This window comes from Nerophis ophidion, linkage group LG02 (genome assembly GCF_033978795.1).
Source record: "Nerophis ophidion isolate RoL-2023_Sa linkage group LG02, RoL_Noph_v1.0, whole genome shotgun sequence".
NCBI classification, from domain to species: Eukaryota; Metazoa; Chordata; class Actinopteri; order Syngnathiformes; family Syngnathidae; genus Nerophis; species Nerophis ophidion.
Window position 1 is genome coordinate 19,141,271 of NC_084612.1, and position 12,129 is coordinate 19,153,399.

Sequence of the window (12,129 nt, forward strand, 5' to 3'; positions counted from 1 at the left end):
AAAAAAGAGATAAAGAAGTAAAATACATCACTATGTCATCAGTTTCTGATTTATTAAATTGTATAACAGTGCAAAAATATTGCTCATTTGTAGTGGTCTTTCTTGAACTATTTGGGAAAAAAATATAAAAATAACAAAAAACTTGTTGAAAAATAACAAGTGATTCAATTATAAATACAGATTTTTACACATAGAAGTAATCCTCAATTTAAAGTGCCCTCTTTGGGGATTGTAATAGAGATCCATCTGGATTCATGAAATTAATTCTAAACATTCCTTCCCAAAAAAATAAATCTTTAACATCAATATTTATGGAACATGTCCACAAAAAATCTAGCTGTCAATACTTTATATTGCATTGTTGCATTTCTTTTCACAGTTTATGAACTTACATTCATATTTTTTGAAGTATTATTCAATAAATATATTTATAAAGGATTTTTGAATAGTTGGAATTTTTAGAATATTTTAGAAAAAATCTCACGTACCCCTTGGCATACCTTCAAGTACCCCCAGGGGTACGTGTACCCCTATTTGAGAACCACTGTATTAGAATGTGCAATTAAGTGGAAAGGTGTAGAATTAGATTAGTTCGGCATCTTCCTGCTCCTTTTTGGAAATGTTGTAAAAAGAAATGAAAAAATATATATGTGATGTGACATTTTGAAATTGTATACATGTTCGAAATAAATTTCAACCTAAACCTAAACATCTGTAAAAATAAGTTGATTGCTGTATAATAAAGCAATTATAAAGACTATACTATACTATATATTATAAATTCAAACACGTCTTAGTAAATGTCACCCTTCAACGACATGTGACGTAGGCGTACTGTTAAAGGATGTGAGAGAGCAAAGCTTACTAAGGCCGCTGTATTGCACATTTTAACATTCTTAACCAGTGTAAAAAGAAGTAAACCACTGTTTAGTTTAAACCAATCAACTGTGTAGTAGAGCTTCTTGCTTGAGCCTGAGATGTGAGTCTCTTCATTTTGAGACTAATCACAGCTTACTTTGTGGTATACAATTAGTTATCCTGCCAGGACACAGGGCACAGGTTACCATTTGGTCACAATGTCATTTCCCTGTTCTATGGTTATCATCAGCCCCTTCTCTATGCCACAGGTGTCAAACTCAAGGCCCCCACCTCCTTTTAGATAGCCCTGCAAAAACCTTGAAATAATACTTGTCAATAATGTACTTTTATCTTTTCATGCTAATTGTACTTGACCTTTTGATTTTTATGAAAAAAATGCATGTACTGCATGCAAATGCATATCTGTTAAACTATCTAATAATGCAAAAAAAAAGTATATTATATTACATTTCAAGCTATCCATCAAATTGTACACTGTAAAAATTACAATACATTTTACAGGAACAAAAATTGGCAGATCAGTCTACTGATACGATGTATCCTTCAATGATCAGTCCTGCTCTATGCCATGACTGGTGCCACTTGTGAAGTTATGGTTATTGTCATTGTTTAGTGGATTTCTAATATGTTTACGCTTGAACAATTCAACATGTCCGAAAATAAGTGGAAGATCCTTTATAATAGTAGGAAACCACAATGTAGACAATGTATAATATAAATTATATACATTTGTTCGACCAAAGAGCTTTTAATACTATCGTTATGTCGTGATAATGTATGTTAATGATGCATTCTAGCTGTATCCTCGCAAATTTGACAAAAGAACTAATGTGTCCTCACCACATTCTAAGTTAGCGGCTAATGTCCCTCCACAGTGCAAAGCCAGATCTAAATCAGTAATGCTCACCTCTATGACAATAAATAAACTACATTTCAAACATGTACCATTATCACTGGAGGACGAGGAATAGTTAAACATTCTACAATACACACCGTAGGCATATACAATAAGCCATGCCAACAACTAAGCTAGAGTACTTTAATGTAAACAAAAGTGGGCTTATCGATACAAATGTGGTTAGATACCAAGTATTGTATCAGTATATGGTTGATGCTACTTTGATTACATCAATATTTTTATTATCACAAAATCTTTTGTCATTTTTGTTCTTGTTCACCATCTTAGAAAATAAGTTCCTGGATACAAGAGGACTTTTAGGGCAAAAAAACAAAGGATTTAAGGCAGAGCCAAGAGTAGAAAACATTGTAAATATTTAAATGACATCAGTGTTTCCCACAGGTCAGGCATCTATTTGTGCTGGTGTGGTCCGGCGGCGGCGGGGGGTGGCGGGTGGTTTGGGGGCGGCCGCGATGACCAAGAAGAACGCGGCGTTGGAATATAATTACAACACTTTATTTACATATTTATATAATATTTACATATCTATATAATATGTAACTATAAGCTAGAGCGATTCAAAAGCCAGAAAAAAAAAAAAAATATATATATATATATATATATATTTTTTTTTTTTTTCAATTTTTATTTGTGGCTGCCGTAATTCTTTTGTGGTGGGCCGCCACAAATAAATGAATGTGTGGGAAACCTTGGACATTGTGACACCAATTCTGTGTTTTGTCTGATTATACTGTATTTGTGATCAATCATATTGGAATTTGGATTAAAATTTAAACTATCCGTATCAGCATGACCAGTACTGCTCTAATAACTACTTGGTAATGAATCGATACCGGGCTGCGAATCTTTGGGTGTCCCACGATTCGATTCAAAATCGATTCTTGGGGTCGCGATTCGATTTTAAATCGATTTTTTCGATTCAACGCGATTCCCGATTCAAAAATGATGATTTTCTGATACAAAACAATTCTGTATTCATTCAATACATAGGATTTCAGCAGGATCTACCCCAGTCTGCTGACATGCTAGCAGAGTAGTAGATTAAAAAAAAAAGAAAAAAGCTTTTATAATTGTAAAGGACAATGTTTTATCAACTGATTGCAAAAACGTACATTTGTTTTAACTATTAAATTAACCAAAAATATTACTTATTTTATCTTTGTGAAAACATTGGACACAGTGTGTTGTCAAGCTTATGAGGTGCGATGCAAGTGTGCAACTGTGACACTATTGTTCTTTTTTAAAAGTTTTTATAAATGTGTAATGATAATGTCAATGAGGGATTTTTAATCACTGCTATGCTGAAATTATAACTAATATTGAAACTGTTGTGGATAATATTCATTTTTGTTTCACTACTTTTGGTTTGTTCTGTGTCGTGTTTGTGTCTCTTGAGTCTTCCTCAATTGCTCTGTTTATTGTAGTTCCGAGTGTTGCTGGGTCAGGTTTTGTTTTGAAATTGGATTGCATTGTTTTTGGTATTGCTTTGTATTGTTTTGTTGGATTGATAAAAATAATAATAATGATAATAAAATGTTTTGTTTTTTTCAAATCGATTTTTTAAAAATGAGAATCGATTCTGAATCGCACAACATGAGAATCGCGATTCAAATTCGAATCGATTTTTTCCCACACCCCTAATTGCCCAAAACTAATGTAAAATATCCAAACAACAGAATAATAGGGGCTTATTACATTTTAACGGAAGTGTAGATAGCAACATGTTAACAATAGAAAGTAACCACGCATTAACAGTACATTAACAAGTAGATGAATCATCGTTTTGAGAAAAAATTACATCAGTAAAGACACAATATGTTACTCTGTATGTCAAGAGCCAAATTAGAAACCTTTTGATATGCAAGAGGCTACAATATATATTGCAATATATATTTTGGGTCATATATAAAATTCAACTTACTATATAGCTATTAATGATTAATTAAACTCAATCGTTTAGACCAGGGTTGTCCAAAGTGTAGCCTGGGGGACATTTTCTATATTTCTATTCTATTCCATCCATTTTCTACCGCTTATTCCCTTTTTGGGGTCGCGGGGGGCGCTGGCGCCTATCTCAGCTACAATCGGGCGGAAGGCGGGGTACACCCTGGACAAGTCGCCACCTCATCGCAGGGCCAACACAGATAGACAGACAACATTCACACTCACATTCACACACTACGGCCAATTTAGTGTTGCCAATCAACCCATCCCCAGGTGCATGTCTTTGGAAGTGGGAGGAAGCCGGAGTACCCGGAGGGAACCCACGCATTCACGGGGAGAATTCTATTCTATTCTATTCTATGCTATTCTATTCTATTATCATTTGTATTGCTCTTGACATTTTCTGGAAATTTAATTAATTATCAATGTTTTGTCACCAATGAGTTACACAAAAGCTTTTTTTCCCCAAAACAGTTTAGCATATACAAATGTATATTTGCATTTTAATATACAAAATGTATCAAAGTACCCCCTTGTATTATTTCATTTCTCAGTATGGACAAACTTGCTTTACAGTATATAAGACAAGTCTTGCCCTGTATACATTTTTAGAGGCAAATTTTGGTTGTTTCCCAATTTGAAATGACATGGCAATAATATTGTTTTTGTTTTATTCCAGCAGAACATGCTCTAAAAATGAACCTTGCTATATAACAGTGCCCATTTAAAGACTAGTTTTACGAGTATATTGTCTTTATTTGCATCATAATTATTTTAGTTTTTTTGATAATGAAGCCCTGGTGGTTACAAAGAGGATGTGACTAAGTTTAGGGATAAACCCAAATTATGCAAGATTGAAGCTATACAAAAAGGGACGGACACAATCAAACAAGCTAACTAAACGTTAGTTGTTATATATTAGGTCAGGTGTAAGGTTTTATGTCTTTTTTTTCCCTGCAATATTGCCACAGTATGTCGCTTCTTGGTAATTGCGTGTGTAGCATGTTTAAAATGGTCTTTTTGAAATGGTGAGAACAAAGCTAATGTGAAATATCAAAGGTTAACATCCTTTTTACTATGGTCTCTTCATCTCTGCTATGTTTAGATGCTGATTGGTTCTGTCATTTAGTTGAAAACCCAGTGGAACCAATGAATGCTCCCACTGTCTATTTATTAAAACTTTGGATGAGCTTCATGGAACTGCTGCTGCAATACTCAAATCAGTTTTTCCTTGGTTTAAAATTGTAATGTGGATGATTAGAGGGGAGGAAGAAAAAAATACTTTGAATGAGCACACCAAATGATTTTAATCACGTTTGGATGGTCTTGACTTGTCCCCCCCCTCAAAAATAAAGTGGGTGGGAATGCCCCTGTCCAAATCGGGGGAGCGTAAAGAAAGATCACAGTCAGAGTTTTACGCTTTCTCTCTGTCTGTCAGCTTCAAGACTTCAAGTCAAGGCTTGTTTTTGTAACAACTTTTGCAGTGTTTCTGACAGGTTTCCATAAAGCGTTGGCTTGTTTCATTTGCCTGTTGGATGGGCGCTGATGTCATTTCACTAACTTTTTAGTAGCGTTTTTGTGTCAAATATCCTCCCTGTATCTTTGCCTAATGTTTTTATTTGCAAAAGGAGTCTCTTATACTTGAAACCTAACTCTCAGCTGCCTTGCTAGTTGCTTAAGTAAACATGGCACATTAAAATTTATCAAAATCACAGTAATGTGTGCAGTACTGTGACTCTGTTTTTCCCTTTCTGATCCTCCTTGTCTAATTATATGGCTTTGCATCATTCCGTTATCATGTTTGTGTTCTTTGTTGCCCAGGACAACATTTAAAGGTGAAGAAATGTGTCACGCTATTATTTAAGATGATTGAGGAAAATTTACTGGTAGGGATTTTCCCTGCAAATTGCATAGGACCGAGTTGAATGGAGCTAACAAGCACCTCCATGAAACATTACTGAAATATACAACAATGTTATTCTGTTGACATGATATCAATAAATATATTTTAATTTAATTACAGCGCAGCGGCATCTTTAAATTTGAAATCGTACAATTCAACCTCACATACTAAGCAAACAAAGTACACTAAATTTGCACAAAACTCACCAGAACTGTAGTACTTAGACATCAAAGGACTTGCACCTTGCTTTTTCTTTGGCTTTTTGATTCTCCTTTGCAAAACTAATTCCAACAGAAGGACGAATCTCCCCGAATAAAATAAAATTGAACAGCGGTTATATTTTTAAGGATGTATCGATAAACGGTATTAATGACGGCGTGGCGAAACCCGAGGGTCCCTGGTTCAATCCCCACCTAGTACCAACCTCGTCACGTCCGTTGTGTCTTGAGCAAGACACTTCACCCTTGTTCCTGATGGGTGCTGGTTAGCGCCTTGCATGGCAGCTCCCTCCATCAGTGTGTGAATGTGTGTGTGAATGGGTGAATGTGGAAATACTGTCAAAGCGCTTTGAGTACCTTGAAGGTAGAAAAGCGCTATACAAGTACAACCCATTTACCATTTTAATGAAAACTTTCAATGGTTAGTATTACAGTTTTAAATTAAAATGATTCAAAAAACTCGCGGACTGACTGGCGCCAGCTCGCTAGCTCAAATGCTAAAATGAAAACAAGTGACAGTAATGTCTTTTCCCATTGGGAAACATCATACCCCAATCTAAAGGTATATAAACACATTGCTGTCTGAGCTATTATAATATTCAATTGTGCACATTGAACCTACAAGTTAGCTTTCTCATCACAGAGTGATCGTTCTGTGGAGGATACGACACAGGTGTTTCTATGGTGCGTTCAATGACGGCTGAAGAGAGTAAGACGCCACAATGGCCGCCAGAAATAATAAATAATAATAACAGATTTTATTTGTTACGCACTTTTCATTCAAAAAAATATTTAAGTGCTACAGTACACACCAATATCTAAAACAATATATGCTTAACCATTAAAACAGATAAAATACTAGACAAAAACACTATCAGTGATACGTAGGAAACACAAAAAATGCAAAATAGTGAGTTTTCTAACAGTGTATTTATTTTAGTTATTTAAACTTGGTCAAAACATTTCAGTGTGTGTATAAATACTTTTTCAGCACATTCAACAATACCGCAATAATAATGAAAGCCGTAAAAATTTTGGTTACAATAACGATGGTATGAAATGTTCATATCGGTACAACCGTACTTCTTTTTACATTTCAGTGACGATTAAGAATGTTACAAAATGTCAGAGTATGCAAGGCCCATCTGACTCATTTTGTCGTCTATTACTCAATCTATTGTAAGAACATAATTGTTTCATAGTTTTTACAATTAACAGTTAATTTTTCCATTGCTAAAGGGGAACTGCAGTTTTTTGGAATTTTGCCTTATCGTTCACATTCATTATGAGAGACATGACGATGGATGTTGTTTTTTTCATGCCTTCTAAATATTAAATACATTTGATCAAGACTCCTTCAATATTTCGATATGTAAGCCGCTCAATTCTGGCTATAAAGCCCTTAAAAAACATCCAAAACACCTCCATTAAGGTTTTATATACATGATGCAAGTATACATGTAATGGCGAAACGGGCACATTTATAATAACATTTAATATTTATATATTCTGATCATTTTAAGAATACACAGTACATTAATTTTAAAAATGCATCACAGTGTTTGATTTTTATTTTTCTTCATCACTGATTATTACTCACTGCAGACTTCATGAGAGCCAACAAACATAATAAAACATCACGACTGTGCGAGGTCTGCTGTCATTAGGTTGCCGACTGCTAGGATGTTCTTATATTCCCATTTAGATGAAGAATGTCTCAAAATCCTCGCAAAGAAACAGTATGGGGGTCGGGCCAACCGTGTTTTCGTCTCGTTCTCTCCAGTTCCGGGTCTTAAATGGCTGTCAAAGTGTACAAACTAGTCGGATTATATCCTCAGTCATCTACTTTCCAGGTGAGACGCATGATTTATGATCTACAATAAACTTTTAAGGAGATGGGAAGCAAGGAAACAGCAGACCACTCGATGTAAACAAGGACACACGGTAGATAGATAGTACATATTGATTCCATCAGGAGAATTCCTTCAAGAAAATTAAAAACTAGTAGTGATCAAGTCACTGCTATAAATAGTTTGTCTGTGTTAGCGCTTAAAATAGTAATATCAGTAATACTTTGTTAATATTCAAGTCACAGAATGGAAATGGGGTATTGTTGGCGCTTTTGAATGGTGATTAATTATATTATATGGACGGATTAGAGGACCTCCTGTTTGCTCCGCTGTAAGCTGACTTTTATTTTACGTTTATTTGCGAGTTCAGTTTAGTTCAGTTCATGTTTATTTCGAAGATGCATACGATATAATTTAGTGCATCACACAATTCCAGTTGTTTCATTACAGCATGTCCGAAAAGGAGTTGGAAGAAGCAGAATTTATTTAATCCTACCCCTTTTCATCCATCCATCCATTTTCTACCGCTTATTCCCTTTGGGGTCGCGGGGGGCGCTGGTGCCTATCTCAGCTACAATCGGGCGGAAGGCGGTGTACACCCTGGACAAGTCGCCACCTCATCGCAGACTCCTTTTCATACCATAGACATTTTATCCAATTTCCTTGTTCTCTGTAACAGAACAGTGAACAATTAAATAAGAAATAAATTATATACCATAGTAAGCAAGCAAATATTAAATACATAAATAATATTTGTCTCAAAAAAAAAAAGGGCTCAAAATTTTCATCATAATTCTTTTTCTGAGTACTTTGTGAACACCTGTAGTTTGAACAGTCTCTTAAACTTGATCATATTGGTGCTTTGTTTGATATCTTGGTTAATCCATTCCATAATTGAATTCCACATACAGATATGCTAAATGTTTTAATAGTTGTATGAGCAAGGTTATATTTCTCCTCTTTTGTTGAGAAGAATTGTTGTACATTCTTGGGTAGCAGGTTATAGTTTGCTCCATACATAATTTTAGCTATTTGTAAATGCACCAAATCATTGAATTTCAATAATTGTGAGTTAGAATGCATAAAAAAATCCATTCTTCGTCATGGTTTTCCTAATGATGTTAAATGATAGGCAAAATTCCAAAACATGTGAAGTTGCCTTTTGACTATTACATTAGTCATGAGATCATCTTAATCAGTTATATCTAAAAAAAAAAAACCCCTCTGTATTTGATTTTATACATTGTAGTAAATATTTGTAGCAGTATTGCACGTGTTTTAAGTTGTTGGGTGCATTTAAAAGTGATTGATAGTAGTTCCATATTACACTGAAGTATGTACACTGTAAACGGTATCTATGTTTGAGTAATTATTAGCCCAGGACAGAAGTGCCCTTTATGTGTGGCAGAATCCTGTTTTGTTTTCTTTTGGTTGCATTGAAAAGACAATAGCTTACTCTTATGTCTAACAGATATATTGATGGATTAGATGGATAGATTAGATATGAACAACATTTTTGCTCTCCTACTTGACTGCATTGTTCTTTTTCTTGATGCATTCACTCCAACTGGTTACAACACAATATGGAACATTGCGGACCAATTAGTATTCAACTGGTGGCCTGGGGGGCCAAATCAAGAATGACTCCAGACTGGCCTCGAGTTCAGTTACAAAAAACTTGAAAAAGACAAAAGATTTTGCAGGAGATTCTTAAAAAAACACTAACGTACTGTCACATAGCTGATATTTGACTAGCTTTTTTGCAGTAGGTCCTAAAAACAGCAGATTCTCAGGAATATAAAAAAATAAGAACAATTGCAAAGAGGGAAGGCTGGCCCCTGGTACTTCACTCTCTGGAAATGTGCCACCTAAAACAGTTCAGGTGAATAGCCCCGTTCTAAACTATCCACCTCATTGACCAAGGCTTTCTTAGTCCTCAAATTGCTTTTCTATGGTAATGAAACCGACAAACAGAAGAGAGCATTTAATATGATTATTACACTTAGTATGGTCTGGTTTTGTATAGTTATTGAAGAACTGATACAATGGAACCACTGAGGTTATCCACAATTTTTTCAGGAATATGGTTCTTTGCTTAGTATACCGCAATAAAGCAATTTATTTTGTGGAACTAAATTAACCACTGCTAATAAATAGACGTAAAAACATAAAAATGTGTATCTACTTGGGAGTCTACATCCCTTATCATTGCATTATTACATAATATAGCCATGTTATACTGAGCAGTCTGTACAAAATAGTAGGGATGTGCCAATCAATCAGCCATTGATTGATATTGAACGATTTTCGTTAACAAGTACATGATTGGGCATTGTCGATTAATGCCTTTTGCGCTCCCCCAAACTAATAACAATCACCTTCAATACGGCAAAGAAAATGGATTTCTTACTGTGTTTAGTATCATTATCAAATATTGTTATCACAAGAGGACTAGGTTAAATCTGTTCCATGCCGAAAGAAAGCCAGGAGCAGGCATCTAATAGCTAAGCTAACCTAGCTTGATGCAACACCAATGAATAGGTGCTTAGTAAAGTTTCAGAAATGTAGATGGAACCACATTCCAGCAGAAAGTAAACATGTATTAACAGGAAATGAACTAATAGACTAAGAAGAGTCTTGGGATAATATAACAATGACAATTGTTATATTATCCTCTCTGACTATTAATAATCGGTATCAGTATTGGCCTGAACATTTTTTTTGGGTGGAGTTCTAGTTTTTCTATAGGTTTGGATTAAGGTATGTTTTGTCTTAATAGGGAAAGATGTCTGTTGTTTTCATGTTAGCATTTAAGCCAGTGAGTTGGCACTGGTCAGTCCATGAGTTTATCAAAGTGCAGCTATCAGTCACAGTTTTTCGATATATTTGATTTAGAACGCTAATACTAACAGTCAGTAGTTTAATCTGAGTTCTCCTTATTACCGTTTATTGTTACATCCTTAATTGCAATACATTTTTAAGTAAAAAACCTGCACAAAAAAAAAGAAAACACTGGTGGAGTTGTAAATATAGAGTACTTATGCATAACTGTATCTGTAACGGTAACTGTAACTTTATGAATTCTAATTTAGAGATATTTTGCCCGTTTCTTTGTTATTGTCACCAGCCTGACTCAACGCCACGATACACTCACTGTCCTTCCAGTCGTGGGAAAGACTAAGACTGAAATTACATCGCTCTCATGGTGGACTATTTTGAGCTCCCAAAAGAGAGTGGCACAGTCGCAGACGGCAGGTTGTAGTTACTCGATCGTACTCCGTGCGGAAGAATCTCTCTTGTCCTTGCACATCTGCTGCTACTTTTGAGGATTTTCCGTGTGTTTTTTGGTATTGGTTAGACACTTAAAGATCTTAACCAGGAGGGGAGTCAAAGAATGTTGTGCGCCACGTCGCCAGGTGAGTGAGTGTTACCCGGCGCTCTCGCACTCTTGCTTGGTGTCCTATGCTAAGATTGAGGGATGGTATCAGTGACTCAGAGAGACGTCCATCATGAGGTTTGTTAGACGAGTAGACACAAAACGTAGTGGACCACTTAAGTGACAGGTCTTTAAGTCAATTGTTCATATGTAGAAATACTGTTTAATGTCCCTGGCGTAGGATAATTTCATGAATTCTCTCTGAAGTCCACTTTTTTTGATGAAGAACTCCGAAATAGAGGGCACAGAAGGCAACCCAACCAGAATGTTTTCTTCTTCAACAACCAACATGTCCTGTTGTCTGGTCTCATCTGGATGACAGACCATCTGGACAGAAATGTAGTTTAAAGTGACCTTATAATTTAGCAACAAGGGGGATTTAAACATCACCACTTTGTAATCTTTGTAAAGAAAAGGCAAAAAGGTCACTGTTAAGACAGCCATGCATGAAGTCCACATGTGGAACCAGACCACCGCGTGGGTGCCTCCTAACCCGAATGAACTCGAGGGGTCCCAAGCACCCTGTTTGATGAATGAGACATTTGTTTCCTGGGGGGCGAGGCATGACTAACTATGTGAAGCATCTGTCTAGTTTAAATTTAGTGTAACTGAAGCTACTGCTGGCTGTGCTGCATCAACATATCACAGGCTGCATTACACCAGAGAGAAAGCTGTTTAACTTCTGTATCTCCTTTCATTTGTGTCTTTCTCCCCCACTACTCCCTTTGTACTGTGGGGCACAGGGATTACAGGAGTTTGAATCCAGCTTTATTTTAGGGAACACGTTTAAACTATATTTCAGTGGGGCAAACACTCAGTATTGACATCTGTGCTGACATTCCCCTTGGCATTCTTGCCCTAAAATAACTTAAGTGTCCACAACTAGGGTACATTTCATTCGTCCCTTACTAAAAATGTGTGTTGCACCAGTAAGATTATCTCAAGCTGATGTTCCACATTCTACCTGGGTGCCATGTGGT

The 12,129-nt window shown here is 35.8% G+C and overlaps 1 protein-coding gene across 3 annotated transcripts in view; it reads left to right on the plus strand.

Moving 5' to 3' along the window:
- nfatc3a (nuclear factor of activated T cells 3a) overlaps positions 1 to 12,129 on the plus strand; it is a 115,913-nt gene that overhangs the window by 3,897 nt on the left and 99,887 nt on the right. The window contains exon 1 of one of the 3 annotated variants that reach the window (XM_061878684.1): positions 10,955 to 11,129. The exons of the other annotated variants lie outside the window; for them this stretch is intronic. Coding sequence (XP_061734668.1) covers positions 11,108 to 11,129 — 22 coding nt within the window. The 5' untranslated portion in view covers positions 10,955 to 11,107. Of the gene's footprint in view, positions 1 to 10,954; positions 11,130 to 12,129 lie in introns of those variants that run through there. 3 annotated transcript variants of the gene reach the window in all.